Genomic DNA, 23,118 nt, shown 5'->3' with positions numbered 1-23,118 from the left:
AGTGTCATCGACGGGGTGTGAGCTGCTTTGCTATTTGTGTTTGTGCGGCATTGCCGACGCAGCAGCAGCATCGCCAAATGATGAATTTACTCACTCAGAATGTTGCCGGATTATTAAAAATCACTTGCACTAATTGCTCCACGTATTTCAGCCGTAAAATCCATGATTATTTTTGGATAAACAGTGCTTTTGTTTTAATATCGATTGCAAATATTATAAATAAACACAAAAATGTCGTAGGTGCAGATTTTATCCGAGTATCATTTTACGGTTTATAAATTATATTTGTTCACGTTTCCTTGATTCTGAATCATTTGGTTTTAAATTCTTGTGCTAAAATATTACAGAAAATGTTTGGATCCTGCCAGCGCAGGTGACATGCCATGCTTTAGTAAAGCTGATGACAAATAAGTGCTTAATAATATAATACCAAAATAAATTAATGGGGGAAATGCAGCACATATCAAAGATCTGGGATTGTCGGTCTGGAGCGAGCGTGGCTCTAGAACCTGCCTTGTCTACCAGATTAAGGTCAAGTCGCTTGTGACCCAAAACAACCCGTTAGTCACATTAGTCACGGTGAAGCCCCAGCGAGCCAGACTTCACACTGAGCCGCGCCAGCTCGCCACGGGGACATCCATTGAGTAGCTGCGCAAAAATCTGACAAAATTTGACCCCCCCCCCTCCCTGTAGGCAAGTGGACTTTTTACACCCCCCCCCCCCACCTGCGTACGTACGCCTGACGCACCCCCCCGAATCCTATAGAACGGCCGATATTTAATCGACGCAGAAACGATAAATAATATTAACGTGTTAAAGCAAACAGATAGACCACCGCTGGACTATCTAACTCATTTGAAGGCCAAAGTAGACAAATTAGTATCGAGTCTTCACCCCCCCACCCCGTTTCCTATGCGTACATTGTCAGCAGACCCCCTATACGCAAACGGTACGCATTTGGCTTAACCCCCCCTCCCCCTCCATGCGTACGTACTCAATGGATGGCTCCTACCCACACGTGCAGCGCGTCCACACACCCAGTAGGCGGCGGTATCTCCGTGTAGCCGTCTCAGTAGCCCTGCCTCTCTCGCTTCGTGCCACTCCTTAACTCCCCGTTTGTATTTCATTCTGTTTAGTCCACTCCGTTTTTGTGTTCATTAGATCTCTTCTCAGAGAGCATCAACACAGCTCAACAATGAGCAGAGTGCAGCACTCACACTGTAAACACAGTTCTTGGATTCGTTTTTGTTCACGAAATTTGTATCTAGCATTGAAAACACAGGTAAATGTATTGATTTTGACTACATTTCACACGTGTTTCTCACACTTTACAGTGTTGTTATTTTCATGATGTACAGGGTTGTTTACGGTTTTATATTCATTGCCAATAAATTTCATTGTTGCAGCAACTAGTTGGACTTTTCAGCATAAACAGACTCTTCCTCCTCGAGTCCAACTTGCCGAGATTTTGAGGCATCACAGCGATGCCCTCCACGACTCCCGACTCGGATCTGGCTCAACCACCTCAATGTAAAATGAGACTTGTTACTCGACATCACCGTCATCATCCATACAAGCCGGGGTGTCGGTTGGTGTGCATGTCAACTTCATGCTCACATAATTGATTTCATCTATCTGGTCAATCTTTGTAAATCTAGGCAGGCCCGTGCTTCCTACATATGTCAACTAAACGCGTATCCCCTCCTCACTGTGTCAAGCAACAATCCAGGATAAAAAGTGCACATTTATGAATTGAGGAATGTATACTAAAAATGAAAGAAAAATCTGCAGCTTTAAACAATATGAACATGCCTAAGTGGCAAGTGTACAGTAGAATTAACGTTTTTGTTATTCCTTCAACTAAGACAACTCCAAAGTTTAAAGGAATACAAAAAAAGCTTCTGTACTTAAAAAAATAATACAGTGGATTTACTTAACGGAGCGTAAGACGTGGAATTACGTCATTTGCACTACTAAGCAGGAGGCAGAAACCTAGGAAGAGCGTCTGAATGTCTGTGGACTAACATTGGAGGCTTTTTTTGCCAGGTCAAGTGTGACCCAGGAATGGCTTCGCACAAACCTAAAGGGGAATGCATGGTGCTCGGACGTGCGACCTACAAACCTGCAAGTCACAAATAAATAAGAAACTTCGATCCAAAAATTGTGCTCATTCAGCTCAACTGATTGCTTTAAAATCAAACATCTCCAACCGTATTGAGTAAATCTGAAAAGCACCTTGGGGTGTTTTTTCTCATAATACTTGATATTAAAGCTTTCCTTTGAAGTGTAAAACCACATGATGCTTTCACGTATATCAACCCACAAGCGCAACTTTATCGCTGAATAAAAATGCAGGCTTGCCACGAAACGTTCACACGCCGGTCTTCCGCTGGTCTGCGCTCAGATAGAGGAACCTTCGTTGCAGGAGACGGGCAAGTAGGTGTTTGGCGAGAGCCCGTTGGAATGCTTTTCATCCGGAGTCCCAGTTATCGTCTGCCAGTAATACCACAAAGGAAACGGGTCACCGCATCAATACAGGTCAAGTATATGGCAAAGATAGATAAGTGCCGTGCCGTGGCGTGCCACGGTTAAAGGATATTTTCAAACGTCTTGCAGAGGCCTGGAGCACACATCTATGAGTGTGCAGATCCCGATGGAGAGTTCTTCTTCGCATCACCCGATGCCGATAGCATAATGCTAATTTAATTGGAGAGGGGAATTAACATAAATAAAATAACGTTTAACTGCAACAAGTGAGAATGCAAGTGTTTTACCTCCGCCTTCACAAAACCCAGATTCGCACTTTGCCTCCGTAGATCCGACTTGATAAGTGCTTCAGCAACAAATCGTAGAGAACAGGGAACGGTACAAGTCAGAGGTGTTTCCGTGCTCAAAACATCAAGCATTCTCCATTGGCAGGCAGTGGCACAAAACTCCCCACTCACATAATGGGGCTCCGTCTACCCGTAGCATGAACGCTGTGGAGCTCCCACAAAGTGGTATACAATTTCTAGTCTCATCTAAACATTTTATTCAATTAGCAATCAACACAAAGAGGGGGGGGGGGAGAGGGGAGGGGAATGTATGTGCGCAGCATAAGTAGCCAGTCCCGTGCTAATCAGAGGTGCGGGGAAAGGACAACAAACTAAAGACAAAAAGCAGTTCTAAACAAATGAGTCTTCAATCTAGTTGATTTAAAAGTGCTTAGCTCCAGTGGCTTCCTAATATTGGAAGGAAGAGCATTCCAGATGGCCGCAGAAGTGCATCTGAAAGCACCGCGTGATGCGGTGATCACCTCAAACCATGCACGATGTGCCAGCAACGCCAACAAATACCATTACTGAAGGCAACGTCGACTTGAGCGGGGTTGAACGACAGCCGTGGGAGAAGGCTTAAGATTCTATGACCTGGAAAATGGTCTTCACGCAGCGTCGATCCCACGTGCATGCACCGGTGCGGCCCCTTTAACTTTATCGTTACTCCCCTGAGGGATTATGGGTTTGAGTCGAATGCGAGCCAAGCACGCCAACCACAACGCTGCCTGGCGCTTTAACGGCATTCTGACGAGGCTTTCTGGACAAATGTTTTAACATTTCTGACAGGTACAATATCATCATTTGTTTGTATTCACTGTGTGGGAGGGTGATGAGTGAGGGCAGACTGGTAACCACAAGCACATTTGGTTTTCATCACACAAATTATCAATGGATAAGTTTGTAGCTTTACGTATACAGTATATAGAAAACACAATGGTCACAGGTGAAATATTTTACGTGGGAATATTTTTATGAAAAGTACTTGACGTACAGTAGATACAAATGAGCTTGGTTCAACAGAGCCATGGTTCCCATCAATTCTAAAGGCTGCACGATGTCAAATAGCAGTTGTAGGATGAGATTATTTCATTCAGCTTTTTATATTGAATGTAAAAAAAGGTACAAAACAGCAACTGGTTATTATTATTTTGCTCTAAGTCTGAATAAATCCCCTCAAGCCATCGTCACGTCGAACTCGCCTGCAATGCAACGACACACCTAGGATCCGAACGTGAACAGATTTCATCGCTCCATTTCTTGGCTGCCACTCCGACATTATTCTAGAACAACGACTCTCATTCCTCCTAAACCATGACGTATACTGCACAAGCAAACTTAATTTCAAAACCGTCTCAATGATGTCATTATCATGCGCATGCTCTCGAATGCACGCGTTCCTTTTCCTGTCTCTCAATGTCGTCTCAAGCTCACATCTCTCCAGGATTCGTTGCACACTTTGGGGGTGCCACGGTGGTGAGATGTTAACTACCTCGCCTGGTATACAGCAGGTCGTGGGCTCAATCACAACCCTGACGTTTGTATATTTGGAGTTTGTATGTTGCTCTCCCTGTGGTCGTGTGGATATTTCTTTGGGTCATCTGGTTTTTCCCTCCACATTCAGAATCGACACATATTTAGAGTATTTGGCTGCTATGAATTTCCACATCAGCAAATTCGTTGAGCTATGATTTATGGGCAGATCGCTTCTGAAAACGAGCGATATAGCTGAGTGGGAGTCTGACCTGGTGAAATAAAAAATAGTTTAATAGTTTCTATTTTTCACAAATTATGATGCTTATGAACTATATATATGCAGGTAGAAGTGGTAAAGCTCTATAATGTCTGTATGTTGAACTTATTTTACACCGTACGTATCCAACCGTGCTACTCGGGAGGTGCGGGGATGGATCTCACCGGTGAGGACGGACCCCAGCAGCAGGAAGGCACACAGAAAGATATTCCCTGCAAGCGGGCTGTACAAGGTCGTCAGCTTCCCTTGCACCAGCGTGAAGATCAGGCCAAAGATCTGCACGATACATTACGATGACAATCAGCCTCATCTCTCGTCAAGCGAGTGCAGTTCATTCACAAATATCCGTCAGTGGATTATCGGGAATGCCGATTCATCGAGCTTGTGAAAAAAAATATCTTTACGAGCGTTGGTTTAAGTCGTTTGGCTGCTCCTCATTCAAGATAAAAAAGAAAATACTTTACCCCTTCTGGCATATATACAGGAGGTGTTATGATGTTCAAACACCAAATAGATACCGATTGCAAGGCATCACATCTGCATTAACCACACATGTCACGAAACAAGCAAATACGCATTTCTGGTTAATGCAGACTTGATGCCTTGTACAAAGGTGTCTATTTGGTGTTTGAACATCTTAACACCTGGATTCATGCCAGAAAAGGTCAAGTAATTTTTTTTAATCTTGATACAGTATTAGCAACAAGGGTCCCGTAGAAATGCTTCTCACTCGTTGAGGGTCTGCAACTCAGTGATTATGTGACATCCTTACGGCATTCAAAACAAATAAATAAATAAATATTATCACCTAATTTACATAAGGATTGCTTTAGTCGTGATGTTTAGCCCAGCAATCTATTACCCTAGATCACTAAAAGTCACTGTGTACATGTGTATGTAGCTTGTCAATGACATTAACTTCCAATTCTGGAAGGGATATGAAAAAAACTCGATGCCAAATGCCTTCATAGGATTTATTTCCTCCTTTCAAGGTCATAGGTCATTATATTACTTTTTGAAATCGAATTCATCAGTTATCAAGCCGTCTAGTGTAGGCCCTTGCACCAGCAGGTGTGCCACGGTGGCTAGATGTTAACTACCTCGCCTGGTATTGAGGCGGTCGTGGGTTCGATCCCAACCCTGGCGTCTGCTGTATATTTGGAGTTTGCTTGTCTCTCTCCCCGTGGTCGCTTGGATTTTTCTCGGCATCCTCTGGTTTTTCCCTCCAAATTTAGAAATATGCGTTTAGAGTACACGTATTTAGCTGCTATAAAGTTCCACGTGATAAGCCACTTCGTTGGGCTATCATTTGTGGCCAGGTCACTCCTGAAAAAGATGTATATAGCTCAGTGGGCCTTACCCGGTAAAATATAAATCGTTAAGTTGGTTAGTTAGACGCAAGCAATCAATTCCAGGGCCGCACTTTTATCTTGACATAGTAATAGCAATCCTCCCCCCTCGTGTGGATACTTTACTCCCTTGAATGTAACGCAGCGGCTCGTGGGACTCGGCACGGATGTGAAATGAGAGACGTCGAAGAAAGAGCTGGAGCATTGTTCACCGCTGCATTTTCATGTTGTGATATGGACAGTGTGTCCAGCAGTGGAAAGAGCATGGCCAATGATGATGATGATAATGATGCACAGCTGATCGAGGGATCCATGTGCGCACCTGTGCAGAGGCGTTGAGAAGCCCGGAGGAGGTGCCCTCGGACTCGGGATACGTGATCTCAGCGGCAAACTCGAAACCAAGAGGCAGGTAGCCTGTCATGAAAAACCTGTACGAGAAACACATGCGGTGTGTAAAAATACGACAAGGTAAATATGCAGCCGTGAAATTGCTTACCCACGCCGCTGTTGGTGGAAGGGCCTCCACTAGCCGTGAGTGGATATAAACAGCCACTCCCGAGGGTATTTTTTTTAGGCCTACTCTTCCACGCTCGCCAGACGCCTTAAAATAATTTGGAGTACCCACACTTTTTTTTTTCACCACGCGCAACCTACCGATCGGCTAACTGCAATGCATCCATTTACACTGCTGCGAGGGCGGTGGTGGGGGGAAGGGGAATGTGAGAAGCTTGCCCCATTGCTGCAAGTGCCGTGCCGGGAGATGCTGCCGGAGTGCTAACGGTGAGCAGACTGGACTGGTGAGCCAGAGGTCATCGGTTGGTCAAATCTTTTAACAATCTAATTTAGCATTGGCGTTTTAAGTAACTGTATATGTTGTAAACAATTTGCTATATAAAAACCAATGCACTCATGATTGCAATTAGGCATGTAACGATTCACTCCACTCAATTCGATGAGTCGTCATTATTCGGGCTCTTTATTTCATCAAAGAATCGATCCTTTGTTTTAACACTCGCTGGAGCGCCTCGAGTAGCCGCAGTGGCTACAGGCACCAACTACAACTCTCACTTAGTTGAATATAACCGATTCCTGCAAACACAATTTGATAAATGTATCACGAGTGGAATGACCGGTTTTAATAACTGAAACAATGTTGTTACATGCCTGATTGTCATCAGTAATTATATTGCTGCTGTCCTGCTGAAAATGTGCTTAGCAAACATTGCCAATGAACACTCGCTTATTTGCATGTATGTTGCACTTCTTTCTCACCATACGTAGCCAACTGTGCTAATTGGAGGTGCGGGGAAGGACAACAAACTAAACACAAAAAGCAGTTCTAAAAAAATGCATTTTAAAATTTTCAATCTTGATTTTACAAAAGCACTTCATAACCCAGGTCAACCTTGCAAATAACAAATGTCTTATGGGTCTCAAATAGTTTATTATTTAATCTTCTGGTTAAATAAAGGATACAACTCATTAGTAATATTATTGTAAGACATGTTTACCCAGTAAAACCTCACTGAGCCTCAAGACTCTTTTTGGAGTCATTGAGGGTCCTGTCAAGGTTTTGACAGAGCGGGCGACATTGCTGTGTGGGAGCCAAAATTCGTCAATTTGCAGGAATGTTTCGGCAGTGGGACGTTGTGGACAATACCAGTTACACTGGATGGATTGTAGCTACGGGAGGGAACTGTGGAAGCTGGAGGAAACCAATGCAGGACAGGGAGAGAACATTGACTCCACACAGAAAGGCACCCGAGTATGGAATCGAACACAGGTCTTTGGTGCGAGGTGCAACTGTCACCAATGCACCACCCTGCCGCTTAGAATGTAAGACTTGGACTGATCGCTACGAGGATACAAGACACCCCACCTACCCGAGCAGGCCAGCGGTCAGAAAGACCAACCACATGTAGCCCAGGTCCAGTGTGAAGGTGAACACCACCATGAAGACGAAGGACAAGATGTAGACAGTCAGCGTTGTCTGCCTGCAAGTAAGACAAACACAAGGATCATTGAAGCAGTGGTTCGCGCGGCAGGAATGAAAACACGTCGCATGTTTTAAGCCGTGACGCTTGCATGCCAACCGTATACAATGCGGTGTTTGATATACGTGTAAGGTAAAACAAAATGTACAGGCCTGCAATAGGTTCCTTACACCAGTACCGGCATAATGCCCTCCACTGAAGGCAGCTCTACCGAACAGCTCAAGAGGATAAATGCGGCCCAGTCCTACACGCTGTAAAGCATTGTGGGTAATGCATCAAATAAACTGTTGCCCTATCTCCAGTTAAATACAAAATGGACTTCTGTTTTGATCAGTATAACGACCTGCCAGACTTACGTTGACAGTACAATATTTAATCCAGCACGTAAACTCTGGACCGGTTTCATGCATCCGGGGCTCATCGGCAGTTCGGCTTGTAGAATAACTGCTGGTTCACTCTTCCAAGCTTGCCAGACGTTTTGGAAGAGGCACGAAATATATAATCGAGAAATAAAATGTAAGCAAAATAAAGCTTTTCAGATTTAGTTAAATGAGCTGAACTGAAGCTGTTGGTTGTACACTCATCATATAAAACCTTCAAGTACTTCTGACAGATGTAATGTAGTTTTGGTTCAAACACGTCATAGCCTTAGAAAAATGCATGCGTGGCTGACACACCTTGTCCTGTGGCCACTGTGTGAAAGGATAACCTATGATATACACCTCTGGAACTAACACATTTATTCTTTATTTATCTCAGTCCAAATTACTTGCTAAAAACTACACGCCTTGCTCATACGAAATAGTGGGCAAGTTCGCAGCCCCTACAAGTGCTGACTCACGTCACTGCTGGCAGAAGGCTTCCACTTGAGGGAGCTGAATAGAGCCCTTCCCACAGGGTATTTTTTTGCCTCCTCTTCGAAGCTGGCCAGATATCCTAGAAGAGGTAGGAGGAGTCCCTAGAATTTGCCCCACCAGATGCTACCTGCCAGTCAACTAACTGTGATGCATCCATTTATACTGCTGGGTGGTCAGAGGTCGTGGGATTTAAGAATCTTGCCAAATATTTCGACTGCCACACCAGGAGATTGAATCGGCAACCTCTTAATTGCAAGCCCAGTGTGCAAACTATCACAAAACCACAGCATCCAAATATGTGTGTAAAATTTCTTGAACATATGCAGGTGCAATACAAACAGCAAGCCCGATGCGGGAAAGGTGTGCGAGCCACATTGGCACTTACTTAAAGGTCTTGGTGCGGTCCAACCAAATGCCACAGATGATGGAACCCAGCATCCCCGCCAGCACAATGGTAAGACCGATCCAGCCAGCAGCCACCTCATTCCCCTGTGTGCAAAAAGAAGAATTCATTGTCGTCAGAGGGTAAGAAAGTTCAAGTTAAGAGCTCGTGAAAGCAAGTCAGACTGTCATCGATGCCTCCTCCATCATGTCGATTTCATGACAGTGTGAACGTCATATATGTGCAATGCCTTGCAATACATTTTGCACATGGTACCTTGCCTATGACCAAATCACCCAGAATGCATCAGATTCCAGATGCTAAGCAGGTATCAGCCTGGATAGTGCCTGCATAGGTGACCACCATGTACTTTCAGGTTGTCGTAGGTGGTTGCTACTTAGTGGGCAGTAGCCAACAGATGTAGCAAATTTCACTGTTGTACTATACTTCTATGCTTCCCACCTTTTACCAACCCGCACTGATTGGCGGGGTCAAACAGCACCTGAGACAGTGTGGAGAGGCCCTCATCAAGCAGTGGAATGACAAGGACGGTACATGTTACCCGACAATTTGGGAATGCTCTAAACCTGTAACACATGGATACATTCCCAGCGCAGTTATTTTAGGAGCTAGAAACACACTCTGGAGAACATTTTCTCCCTCACAAACAGTGGATTGTGGTCATATCTTCGTAACTCTGCTGCTTAAGGAAAATGATTTTGTGCAAGGACAAGTCGCGACATGCCTTCCCAAATGAAAGAACTCCACGAGGCAAACATACTTTTGTGAGCTTACCAGAAGGAGCGGATTCAGTGGCATAATTCTTAACGTGTTTGCCAAAGGAGTTATAACTCCACTGCTCTTCACGAACCTGACATGGATGATTTACAAAAGGATAACATTACGGTAGATTGCATAAATGTACATAACCTCCCGATTGCAAACGGTTAATAGCAGCTTAAAAATGCAGTATAGATTCACAACCCTTTCACCTACAACACTTTGGTCATATAGTGGTGGTATTTATGTCAAACACAAGTGCCGATTTACTAACCTTAAAAGTTAATCATTAACAATGCATATTAAATTAGCATTACAGGCAGCAAACACAGGAATGTGTTTTAAGTTTCTTGTATTGAAAAACATGTATATAAGTATAACATGCAGCCTATATATTTCATGACTGCAATGATACATTTGATTTATTAGAACGATTGCCGTTATATAATGTTTCACGATATATTAAATTTCACAATGACAATTATTGCAAAACCAGTTCCCCGTAGCGTTCTATATATATTTCACATTTTTATCGCTTTGTTTGGCGCTTTCCTGTTTGTCCATTTCAAATAAAGATGACTTCATTCTTCTACTGATGTTCACTCAACACACGCCTGCCATACACGTCTAATACTTATTGCAAATTTGCAAATAAATATATTCATATAGTGCACATTCTGCGAGTCAGTGCTCGTCATGGGACCTTTTTGCCAGCATCAAGGAATCAAGTTGCTGCACTAACCACACATGCTCGTGGTGAGCATGCAAACACACATGCTCTGGCAATATATGCATTGTTTTTTAAACCGATTGGCCTACACCAGAGGCAAAATAACGATATTTAGATAAACGAAATTACCGTATGATTTATCATACCACTGCCTCATCCTGGAAAGCAACGTCGTTTGTGAAGAGCCGATGAGGGGGGTTAAGGTGCAAAAGTCAATGTTTGTGACCCAAAATAACAAAAATGTAACCAAAGACACGCTGGAAGTGAACTTTGTCTGACTTGCGAGACACACATGGCCACATCATCATCGCGGCATTATCGATGTTTCGTCATTGTGGGGGAACGGCCTCCCATGGAGGTGGGCGGTGTATCTGTTGAGAATGTTGAGAGCCAGAAACCGACAGTCTCGAGGGGTGAAAGGAGTTAGCGTTAAGCCATGCAGCCTCTACAGGCACTAGGATGCACTACAATGTAGCTAAAATATCACTCCTTTTTGACAACAATTGTGACTAAATTGTGACAATGCGTTAAATCTCTGGATAGAATAGTCACGTCTTCTGTTCATTACATATGGTAGCAGCGACTCCAGATGGCTGGATACCTCAATTGCTCGAACACAAGTTACTCACCATTGCGAAGTCTGCACACATTCAATAAAACAAATGACGACGCAGCCCATTAACATTGCCAACGAGTAGTCTTCTGTTAAAAAAAAAACATTTGAAAGCTGACTGCAAACAACAAGCTGCAAGTTTAACACGTAAGCTTTCGCGACCAATATCATCCATAATGTAAGTTTTTTGGGTTAAATGACAATTCATTATTAGTACAGCACACCGGTGTTGGAGAGCCAAGCCACACCATTTACAATCTGAGTACGACGTTTCACCAGTAATTACAACTAGCTTCATCAGCCGACAGCCACATTTGTGGAGAAATCCTCCTGTTTCCTTCCTTAAATAGAGGCGTAGATGTGAGGACAACACTTGCGAGCAACTTCATGCGCTATAAATGTTATGGCTTGGCTCTCCAACACACCGGTGTGCTGTACTAGTGACGAATTGGCATGTTCTGTTCACGTGACAAACCTTGCTAATTGGCTGTGTCGGGTGGTGGCGAGTTTAACGACACATTTATATATTTACGCGATCTAACCCAAAAAAACCTCTATTATAAGCAAGCTGCAAGTAGATTTGTTCGTGGCATAATATAATGATCATGACTGTCCACCCTTGAGGTGAGTTGTGAGACAGTGTGATGTGTTTGTCAAAGACGGCTTTAATCTCCGTCACCTCACCGGGTAGTGACGAATCACCATCTGATTGAGGAGGGTAGACACGGAGTAGAAGGATCCCGTGTTTATGCCTGACAAGACATCAACATTTCCATCACTCATTTACATATCCTCTTCAATAACAAACTGAACACAACTTAACGACTATACTTACTCTTTGGTTCTTTCGGTAAAGTCACGTAGGTTAAAAAAATAATTGTGATCTATTATTTTTTCTAACTACGTGATTTTACCGAAAGAACCAAATAGTATGGATTCCTTCAAATCTAGATTTAACGACTACCGTAGAAATTTGACTGCGCCCTCCACACCCTCTAAATCACGTGGCTGGAACTTAATACTGTACATATAGAAATCGCCATCTCATAGTGGTTCGTGCTCTTTGTTATGAACCCGGCCACGGCTAACGCCAGACTAGAATGGACATTCTCGAGCAACGCGAATCTGGTCCCACACATTCAAACCGTCTTGAATAGCTGGAGGAGGCGATGGACGTCAAGAGTCTTTCTTCATGCGCAAGGGGGGGGGGGGGCGAGAGCCAGAGCAGAATATACGACAGACAGACGCAAATCCTATGGTCGGCGTTCCACATTGACCACCTCGTCCCCACCCTGAGCATCTGTGCGCCCTCCTCCTTTAAACGAGGTCACGATACGAGGGGTTTCCCAGACATGAACACACAGGTGCACGCATTTGCGGATAAAAATCAATGTCGCATTGGCTAGCTATTGAGTGCACAGGGCTTTACAACCGCACCAAGATCCACGGGCCAGAAGGTCTCAGGTGCTGGCCTCGGTAGAGGGATGAAGTTAAACCGGGGGTCGCCCAATTAATTCTTTGTACAGGCGTCCCTCGCTTTATGCGCTAGTAGTAGATGCGTCCCAAAAAAAGTGCACACAAAGCGAAACCGCACACAATGTTGTCCCATGTCCGAGCGCATAGCCGCAAGCGAGTGAATTCAAACCGCATAATATAGCGAATTCTGGGTAGAAATAGGTTCGCCGCATTATACAGCGGGAAATCGCAAACCCAACCCGCATAAAGCGAGGGAAACCTGTGCGAGGGACCCCATGCCCACCACACCGCGCCGCTGTACTCCCCGTTAACATCCGTGTGTCGTACCGTAGGTGACGACGAGAAGGCAGAAGGGCCTGCTCCGAGCGAGGTGGACGATGGAGCGCCTGTACGAGTACTCGGTGGGCGGCACGAGGAGGAGCGAAGCCTGCGCCCGACTTGGGGGCAAGGAAGGCCCCTCCTTGAACACTGCAAAAAGCGAACATTGTCAGTGCGCTCTGGAAACGCTGAGATCAACTCGATGAATTTTAACTCTGACAAAAGAACCAACCTTCTTATAACACTTAGTAGATGAATCATTATAATGGAAATTACTTGTGAGGTGAGATGGTTCTTTCACTATGGGGCTGGAAAAAAAACCCAGAGTATTTTGACAAAAGGAGACAAATTATTTTAAAATGATGAGAGTAGTTTTTCTTTCAGTAGATGCTCAATATAAACACACCCTTAGAAAAATATAGAAAAAAATCAAACGCTCCAAGTTAATGTTGAAAAATACTAAAGGAGAAAAAACTGTTAACTGGTGCAGTTCCCACTGTCAATTTAAATAAGCTGTTTACATTATAGGTTAAGCCATGTAAAGCTGCACATGCTGAGCGCGTGATGAGTCGGTCACTCCTGTCGCCGTTGTGCTGTGTGGCTCTCCGATGTGTTTTCGGGTCGTGCCGTGCCGTGCGTTGTCCGGAACTTTGTCCGATGTAATGGGTCAGCTCATGAAAAAGCTCCCAGCATGTGGAGCAAAACAATGGGACATCGTGCCAAACCCGCGGGCATAAAGCACCGTAAAAACACACAAACACGTCGGAGAGCTGGCCACTCGCTCTTCTGCTCTGAACAAGGGCCTATGCCTGTTTATTTTTTTCTACTGTAAAAAAATTATCCTATAAAGACATTCACTATTATTGCAGTTCGTGGTTTTTGACTTGTGCATACCGTCAACAGTCTTAATAATTATTTAAGTTTTCATCAATCCTGACATATCTTGTAGATTCGTATTATCTGCTGGTTGTGCTAACTAATGTCTATTTTCTGTTCTAGACGAGACATTTGCAAAGATAATCACATTCCAAATTTTATTAATTTACCCCATCTCCTTTAACAGCCCAGCTTTGAAACAATGCACATGATATAATATATTTAATTGAAGTAATGTATAGCAGCCCTTTGTTAATCCACTGCTGGATGAAGGCCTCTCCACTCTGTTCCCATAATGGGGGTTTGTTTGACGATACATCACATTGGTCCATACGGGTTGGTGAAGTCAGTGGGGAGGGGTCAGGACGGGCTCGGATATCACTCGCCACTGATAATAGCCATGGCCAGGAATCTAACCGAGGTCACCTGTTTGATAGTGCAGTGTGCTGCCCCCTACGCTACAGCTCCCACACTATCTTCACAAAGCTTAAAAAGCCGCCTTTCAAATGTATATTCATTCTCTGAGGCAACTTAAAAGGTGTATTTTTTACCCGAATATAATGTAATGTTCAAGGAAACAGGAAGCCAGGCTACTGGTGTGGAGTGGAAAGACCATGGGTAGTGTACATTATCACCCTATGACATTTGGCATGTCACCAAATATACACTCGGCCTTGCCGCATTTTGTTTGCTGTCCTTTTATTACAAAAAGCTGTTAGCCAGCCACTTAACCGTTAAAAAATAGCCAGTCGGGAGAAGTTTCCAGAAATATTTTGTCCATCATGCTCGATGATTAGGGGACGAAATTCGGGATTTTAAGGACAATTCTCGATCATGTTCCCAGAAATGTCTTCATGCCAACCAAAGTGCCAGGCGACGCCACTCTCAGTGAGAAACGAGCAACGTGATGTCATGCAAGTAACCGTCACTTCCTGTGACATCATACGTTTGTATAAATCTGAAACAAATGATTTTTCCGGATCGTTACGAATTTGGTCTCTCAGGCCCGATTTAGGATTATTCACATGAATCTAACAGGTGGGAACACATCCTGATCGCTGATATATTTTGTAACGGGAGTATGGCTGCTTAATTTGTGTGGTAATGGTTGCCTTGAGATTGGTAAGAAAATACATTTAGAAAGAAACACTTTACCCAGATGATGTCAGCGATTCATAGAAATGTATACACACTACTGGTAGACCTGCATAAACAGCAAAACAATATAACAGTGTAGTTTTTAGTGGTGTGCTGTAATGCTCTCCAGTGTGTTTTCGGGTTGTATTGTGTATAATGTACAATGTGTTGCTCTGCATACTCCCAGCACGTAGATAATACCGAAAACACATCGGAGAGCTAAAATCACAAAGCGAAATGTTATTTAATAATAAGATAATTTCAGTCACTAATGGGACCTAACATTGCCCTAGCATAATACAAACATGTGGCAGAGGTCGCAACCGGGTACCCGATACCCGTACCGTACCCGATACCCGGCTACCCGTACCCGGTCGGGTACGGGTACCCGTTTGCGACCCTGATGCGGTCGGGTACGGGTAAGGAATCAAAACCCGTTTGTGACCTCTGACATGTGGTCGTATTACTTTATAGGTTGTGACAGTGTCTAATAACATCATAGCAAGTATGATCCCTCATTCACCATATCTCAGTGCACGTCATTTTATTTGTAAATCATCTTGAGTTGCAGTCATATCCAGGCGCTTTATACGTCCACACTGTACTGTAATTGAAGCTTCCAGTCACAATAAAGCGACAGCACCCTGGGCACTCGTGCCAACCCGCACTTCCTTCCCTTATCTACGCGCAAAACCAGCCCTGCTATTGCTTCCCTACTTGCGACACTCCATGCATGCCATCTCGTTGGCTCCTCTCACTCGGGGCCAGGGTAGTGCTGGCCAAATAAACATTTGCTCTAAAATATACATTTTCCGAGAGATGTTCGCAGCATGCGCAGCGAAACGTCAGACATCGCGCCGAACAACAACTGACACAAGCCGAAACCGCACTGGGGAGCTGGCACAGCAGCACGACTGCTCCTGCAGTACCCCTAGAGAAGAGTTAGAGGTACATCATCACTTTATATGGCTGACGCCAACTGTAATATACAACCAAACATTGCAATTAACGCATGTTCAATTGAGCAAATGGTTGCTGCCGTTGTAGGGCTTACGCTGGAATGGATTTACTCTAGAATATTGTGGAGTATTGTTCGTTTTTGAATGGTTTGCAAAAAAAATTGAAATGCCACTGGCACAAATGCTTTCCTTAGTTGCTGTAATCCGGGTCATGGGATGAACAATCCGCTCACAACACACTAAGACCCTTCTACTCTGCAGGTGACCGTGCCAACAGAAGGCGAGCCAGTCACGAGGTACTCGAGATGTGTATTTGCCATACTTTTGCCAAACTGACGTTTCCCCCCATCACTTTGGGTTACCACGTCCCTCTCATTTGTTTAACCCTCTAGGTGACCTGAGGATGTAAATAACACAGTATTTTTTGTTAACATGGGTAAGCCTAATTCACATCTTGATGGATGATGGGTGAATGACAAGGTACTTACCTGGTCGTAAAGGTCTACCCCTACAATGTATACATTGTCAACTATGTTTATTATACATTTATAAAGGTATAGCATATACTGTACATTGCATTAAAACATTAATCGCTTTATTGACACATACAAAATTTGTTTGACCAAATTAGCAGGAATGTGTTGTATCTCAAATCACTGAAGCTAAGCAGATTTGAGCCTGGCTAGTACTTGGATGGGTGAACACCATGCCCAGCAGGATGTTCTAGGCTGTGGAGCTATGTGATTGGCAATGCAGTAATATCCATTGTTGTACTGCACTTCAATGCATCGGTCTGTGCTCCCCACCTTCACCAACCTGCACTGACTAGCGCGATGAAGTATGGTCAAATAACCACCATGGTCTGCAGGAGGTCATCATCCAGCAGTGGACTGACAAAAGGAGCTGTACATGTTGCAAGGCTATTTCACCCCAGACTGTCTGCGCTGCTGATGTTCAATAATGCAAAGCAAACAGGCAGCTGAAACTACACTGCACAAAAAAGGTCGGGCTGAACTTATTGAACTCGGCAGCTGTAGAAAGAGCTTTTGTTTGAATGTTTTCTACCATTTCCATTCAAGATTAATGATTGATTTACATTGAAGACTTTTGAGTCAATCCACTGCTGAGCGGAGGCCTCCGTGCACCGTCACGATCACAGGGGTTGTTTGACCATACTTCATCTGTGAGCCTGGGCCCAGTTTAGATATCACGAGGCAGTGGTGTGAGCTGTGGCTGGATATTGCAATATAAATGTAAACTTGTTCAAAACTCCATCGCCGGAACATTACTTTAAATGTATGAATAGTCTATCATTACTACTATAACAACCCAGAAATCTGTGTCCCGCATGTGACGTCACACCACATGCCGCACCCCCCCCCCCCCCCCGCAGAAAGATTATTTTTCACAAAGTCGCTTCTTTACAGAAAGTGACGGTCAAAAATGTATCTACGCAGCACAGTGCTACATCCGTACGTAACGTCACTGCAAAAGAGCCCCCCCCCACCCCCGTCATGACTAGAATAAGAATAAAAAAAATCGCTTAAAATTTGACATTTCTTTATTTAAAGTTATTCAAATAAATAATTCAACGCAACACGTTTATTTACAGAAAGTGACGGTCAAAAATAAATATACGCAGCAGTGCTACATCCCCCCCCCCCTCATTAATAATCATGAGTGGGTGGATTTTTACACTCCCACAGGTCGAGCGGATTTTTTAAAAGCAAATTCGCTTTAAATTTGACGTTTATTTATTTAAAGTTAATCAAATAACTAATTCTACGCTGCAACAAAGTGTATTTGGTGTCTTTATTTATTTCTGCAGCAGTTGCAACAAAAGGTAAGTCTTCCCATCGACAGTTGCACGTGGCCCTGTCTAGATCTAAAAATCCTCAGCGGATCAAAGTGTTCATCAAGGATAGTCAACTGCATGGAAACCTTTTGAACAGTGATAAGAGATTCACACAAAATATCGTATACTGAGAAATCTTCCAAAGTCCTTAAGTTCATTTTAAAAGTTATGAAAATTTTATTTACGTGCAACAATTACTCAAAAAAATTGCAATCACACAAGAAAACGTAAATGTACATCTTTCATATTACAGCTTTCGTCCTAGGACGGGCAAAAGGCTAGTACTTTATAAGATCTGTACACTGAAAATCTGCATGTAGGAAGGGTGAGGAGGTCTAGCCGCTTGCCATTCAAGAAAGCCAGACTCTGGTTGGTGTAAGCTCATTGTAGAATACTCCATCGAGACTTGTGCTCCTTGAAGAGGTACATTATAAAATCTGAAGATGCCATGTTAAAACTGAGACAATATTAATACTTTAATATTTTGCTGGGAGGATAAACATTGGAGAGGCGTTGTAATTGATCATTCGTTTTGTTGCCATCCAAAAACGCAGATCACCAAATCACCCGGAGTGAGCCTGGATCGTGCTGGGATGGGTAACCATCCATTGTGGGTAACAGAGAGCAGCGCTGCAACATCCACTGTTGTGCTGTATGCACCTTTGCCAACTTGCACTACCGAGCGTGGTGAAGTATGAACAAATAACCCCGACGGCCCGCACAAGGTGGGGAAAGCGGATCCAGCAGTGGACTGACGAAGAGGCTGTACACGTACATGCTATCCAAAACATCAAGGTCCAGTAGTTAACTCCCAGCCTGATGCAGCGCGACACGAGTGTAACGAGCACACTGGTAGATCGCTGTCAGTCAAACTTCACATTCACAAGAGTAGACCTTACCAAGCAAAACGAGCAGGAAAAGTAGTGTGGAAACGCCGGCTGTGCCATAGAAGAGGATGTTGATGTAGTAGCCAAGCGAGGCCACCTCCACGTTTGGAATCACCTGGGGTGGAACCAGGAATCCAATGGCCACCCCAAGCTGTGCAGAGAAGCCAGAGACATATTTTACATTCAACCCAGAAAGCTACATAACACAGTTAAATGATTTACTTAATATTTTACTACTGAAGGAAACTGTCTGTAGAATGTACTATAAGTCTCTGAATTTATCACTATTGACTGCAACTGTAAAATGCACACTGGTTCAAGACGGAAATGTACTGTAAAGCTTACAAAACATAATCATAACAACCCCATGACAGCCTTTGTACTGTAAGAATGGCACACATACCAAATGGCCTTATATTAAGAGTCTCTATGGGTTCTCCACAATTATGTAACCTCATTTGTAGAAAGTACTCAAAGGGTCGCTATGAATTTTCACTTGTTCAGCTGCAGAATATTCTAGATGGTCAAACAACATGAATATCCACGTGTGCAATGATTTTTCCTATCTTCTTTGGGTTTGCATGGCATATTGCGAAAATGCAGGTGAAATGATGAAATGCTGACGTAAAATAGCATCACTTTTTCACTGCTCGTTCGTTGACGGATCGATCCTAAGAGGTAATTGAAGTGTTCTTATTCCCTACTCGAATTGTCATCACGAATGCGCTCCACACTCGTTCAGGGTTTATGTAAGAGGTTTTTTTATTCTTGAGTTTATTCTTACGCATATAAGTTTCTCTCCCTCCCTTTTTCACCCTTTTTACAACGCAATGTTCGCATCATAGTTCACCCATTTCTGATTAACAATGTTAACCATGATATGAAATTAATATTCCATCACACAATGAGAGCTGATACAATTACATTGAAGGAAACCTAATAACCATTACAGTTTAGTCTGGTTTTGTCGCAGTCTTAAAACACACACGTGTAGTGTGGGGCCATCCTTTTAGTAGGTACGCATGGAGGGGGGAGGGGGGGGTTAACCCAAATGCGCTCGCTTGCGTATGGGGGGGGGGTCTACTGACAGTATGCGCATAGGAATCGGGGGGGACGGGGGGGTGAAGCCTCGATAATAACAATGCAGTCGGCGGTGGACTATCTGTTTGCTTAAACACGTTAATATTATTAATCCTTTATCGTTTCTGCGTGGATTAAATACCGGCCGTTCTATAGGATTCGGGGGGGGGGGTGCGTCAGGCAAACCTACACAGGTGGGGGGGGGGGGTAAAAAGTCCGCGTGCCTCCAGGGGGGGGGGGGGGGTCAAGCTAGAGCATTGGCAGACCATGATACGCAATTGTGAGTGTTGCAGATTCAGTATCCAATTATGTAGGAGGAAATGGTGGTTATACATTTATTGGCGAGGCTCAAAATATGGCCCTGGCAAAATGTCTAATAAAAAATGGGCCAGGAAAAAATGTATCAAAGGAGCAACTGGCAGATTTTGCAGCTAACTGGGATGGAATACGCCTCCACCTGAATCACCATGAGCCATGATCAATCAAATTTTGGATAAAGGCTTCCCCGAGCCGTCGCCATCTCTCGCAAGTCTCTCTTGCAAGTCTCAGGTGAGGGCTTAATTTCAGGCGGAACTGTCCAGTTCCTGAAAATATCTCCCTGCTCCACAGCCAGTCGCTAGGGGACAGGGTCCGGGCTGTTTGATAATTTAATCCCGTTTAATTGGCATCTTAAAATCTCCAAAACCGTGGGAGGTGGCCCAATTTATGGCATCGAATTCAGGATATGGCTAGTGGCAGAGATATTATATTACAAGCGTGAATTTGGTGGCCGAGAGCACGCCGATATGATCAGATTACGACACGCGCAGCGCACAGACCCGCACAGCACCTGGTTGCCAAAGACGGCTACGGCACAGGCGGTGGAGACCTCCCTGGGGCCGAACCACACGGAGGCGATGCGTGAGGGCATGCCCAGGATGAAGACCTGGCCCACGGAGCACACGGCCTGCGCCAGCATCGTGATCCCGAAGCCCGCGTGGTCCGGCCTCACGCTGGCCAGCTTCAACCAGGCCCCGACGCAGTTGAGGGCCGAGCCGACCACGGCGATGAGGCGAAGGCCCTTGAGGTCCAGCATCCACGTCACGGGGAAGATGAGCGGCACGTACAGCAGCATGTAGATCATCGACAGCCAGTCCACAGCCATCAGGCTCACGTCGTAGTAGCGCGCGAAGATGTTGCTCACGATGCTGTACTCGATCCACTGGAAGGCGTTGGCCAGCGAGTAGGTACTGAAGACGAACAGCACCAGCCATCGGCGAGAGGACAAGCCGGTGGCAGGCGGAGCCTCGGGGGTCGTGGTCGGGGTCGGTGATGGAGACGGGGCCATGAGGGGGCCGCGCTCCGGGCCTTTAGACGTCCCCCGAGTCCCGGTCACCTCCTCCTCGTCCTCCAGCACCTCGTCCTCGGCATTGCCTGGCACGGACAAGTATGGACGCTTACCGAATGGACTGGCGGTCTGATGGTGGTGGTCTCCTGTGTAAGCGCTGCCAGATTTTGACATCGTCCACGCGGACGGGGCAGTTTAAATGAATGAATGGATCGACTGACTCGCTGACACGCCGGTGACACGCCGGGCTCGTCGTTCACCAAAGTAACGAATGTAATCAACGTCGTGTTCCCATTCACTCTTCATTCATTACAATCCAATGGTTCGTTCAATCGGCGAAGCGAGCGTCCGTTCGATACCCTCGCTCGCTGTTGAGTGCGCAGAGCGAGTTGCGGAGATCGCGGGTCAACCAAAAATGTGACGCCTCCCCTCCACCCTCAGCAGCAGCTGGTGACGCGGTGACAGCGCGACACGAGCACAGCTGCGCCATCTTAGGAGGGGAGTAACGCAGAGGAGGTCGGCCTCTCGACTTCCACGGGCGACATTGACCTGCGGCGCCACCCAGCGGGCGATTGTTGTCGTGCGATGTCCTTGCGTAACATGGCGGTCTGTTGCTTCGTCTTAACGAGTGGGACGTTTAGACGCTTCGATGTATATCGAGTGTACGGTTCTGTGGAGTCCACGTGCGGCACGCTGCCATGCTGCTCGTGTACGACTGTAAAACAATTTTTTTGTAATAAATGAAATAAAGTTGAGATATCTGTGCGTGTAATTTACACTGCAGGAATGGATCGATGTACAAGGTGGTCCATATGTCTTGTGACCTTCCAATTAATGGATCCCTAGATAATTTTTCCATTGAATCATTATTTCTGACGTAAATAAACCTGACGTAACGAATATAAGGTTTTAGATGATTAAATTGGGCTCACAAGACGTCTGGACCATGCTGTACAGGACTGACAGCAGCATGCGGGCAGAAGCCTCCATCTAGCAGTGGATCGACCACGGCTGATGATGTTGCCTATTGCGAGTATCGTAACGCAATACTGTATTCTAACACAAATATACGAATGGCGAAATATATAGCCTGTTTGCATATTTTAGTCACCGATTATCGGTTCGATTAGTAAAATAAATCGAATAACTAAAACGGTGTCATCTCAGTAACCCGCGAGTCGTTTTCACCATACTTTACCACGCTGGTCGGTGGTGGGGGGCACGGTGGGGTGGTGGGGGGCACGGTGCGGTGTGTTGTAGTGCCCCCTGTTGACAACGTAGCAGATGAGGCCTCCACGACAATTAAAATCGCGCCGAGATGGAATGAAACGTGACTGACTTGGTCCATAATACAGCGGGGGTGAGATCGCGTAAATATATAACTGTGTCGTTAAACCCGCCACCACCCGACACAGCCAATTAGCATGGTTTGTCACGTAAACGTGCCAATTCATTACTAGTACAGCACCACGCCGGTGTGTTGGAGAGGCAAATCCACGCCATTTACAATCGGATTGTAATCAGTTTGAAACGAATTGCAATGCCCCCTGTCCTCTTCTGACCACGGCAATGATAATACGATGTAACACGATTTTTGTTCCTAGGTAGTGTTATTTTCTAATTGCTTATGCCTCAAGTATAGAAAGTGTCTATTCCCCACAAAATTTGCTTTGTTGACCAGGATTTTACGTGAAGGAATGACACAAATGCACACGTTTGCTCATTGAAAATAGGTACATTTCTAAATATGACTGTCCTGGTCACAAAAGCAAGGTTTGTGGGGAATAATAGCCATTTTCTGTACTTTTGAGGCATAAGCAATTAGAAAATATGACTTACTGCCCAGGAACAATTTTTTTTTTGTTACACAGTGTTATTATCATTGCCGTGACCAGCAGAGGGCATTGCATGAAAACACATTTTATTGTAGAG

At 44.8% G+C, this 23,118-nt stretch overlaps 1 protein-coding gene across 2 annotated transcripts; it reads right to left on the bottom strand.

The window, feature by feature from the left end:
• Nucleotides 1-731: 731 nt before the first annotated feature.
• On the bottom strand, nt 732-21,582 carry FLVCR1 (FLVCR choline and heme transporter 1). 2 transcript variants are annotated; one of them, XM_078868312.1, is made up of 10 exons: nt 20,689-21,581; nt 18,792-18,930; nt 13,075-13,215; nt 11,956-12,023; nt 9,152-9,255; nt 7,799-7,909; nt 6,238-6,343; nt 4,731-4,842; nt 2,775-2,833; nt 732-2,493 (listed from the first exon to the last, which is right to left on the bottom strand). In XM_078868312.1, exons 1-10 carry the CDS (start codon nt 21,358-21,360, stop codon nt 2,401-2,403), a joined length of 1,605 nt encoding a protein of 534 aa, XP_078724438.1. In that variant the 5' UTR covers nt 21,361-21,581; the 3' UTR covers nt 732-2,400. The 2 variants fall into 2 exon arrangements, with proteins under 2 accessions (XP_078724438.1, XP_078724439.1); XM_078868313.1 differs by lacking the exon at nt 2,775-2,833 and having other exon boundaries at nt 20,689-21,582.
• Between the last annotated feature and the right edge of the window lie 1,536 nt (nt 21,583-23,118).

The sequence above is a fragment of the Lampetra fluviatilis genome, chromosome 25 (assembly GCF_964198595.1).
Source record: "Lampetra fluviatilis chromosome 25, kcLamFluv1.1, whole genome shotgun sequence".
Taxonomy (NCBI): Eukaryota; Metazoa; Chordata; class Hyperoartia; order Petromyzontiformes; family Petromyzontidae; genus Lampetra; species Lampetra fluviatilis.
Note: the sequence above shows the minus strand (reverse complement) of the source record. Positions and strands in the feature narration are given on the sequence as shown.

What these genes read in the sequence shown, in the direction of transcription:
- FLVCR1 (XM_078868312.1), bottom strand. Translation starts at nt 21,360, where the DNA reads ATGTCAAAATCTGGCAGCGCTTACACAGGAGACCACCACCATCAGACC. An exon ending in TGGTGATTCGTCACTACCCG is followed by an intron (nt 9,256 to 11,955) that starts GTGAGGTGACGG and finishes TTTTGCACACAG; the next exon opens with GGGAATGAGGTGGCTGCTGG. An exon ending in GACCGCACCAAGACCTTTAA is followed by an intron (nt 7,910 to 9,151) that starts GTAAGTGCCAAT and finishes TCTTACTTGCAG; the next exon opens with GCAGACAACGCTGACTGTCT.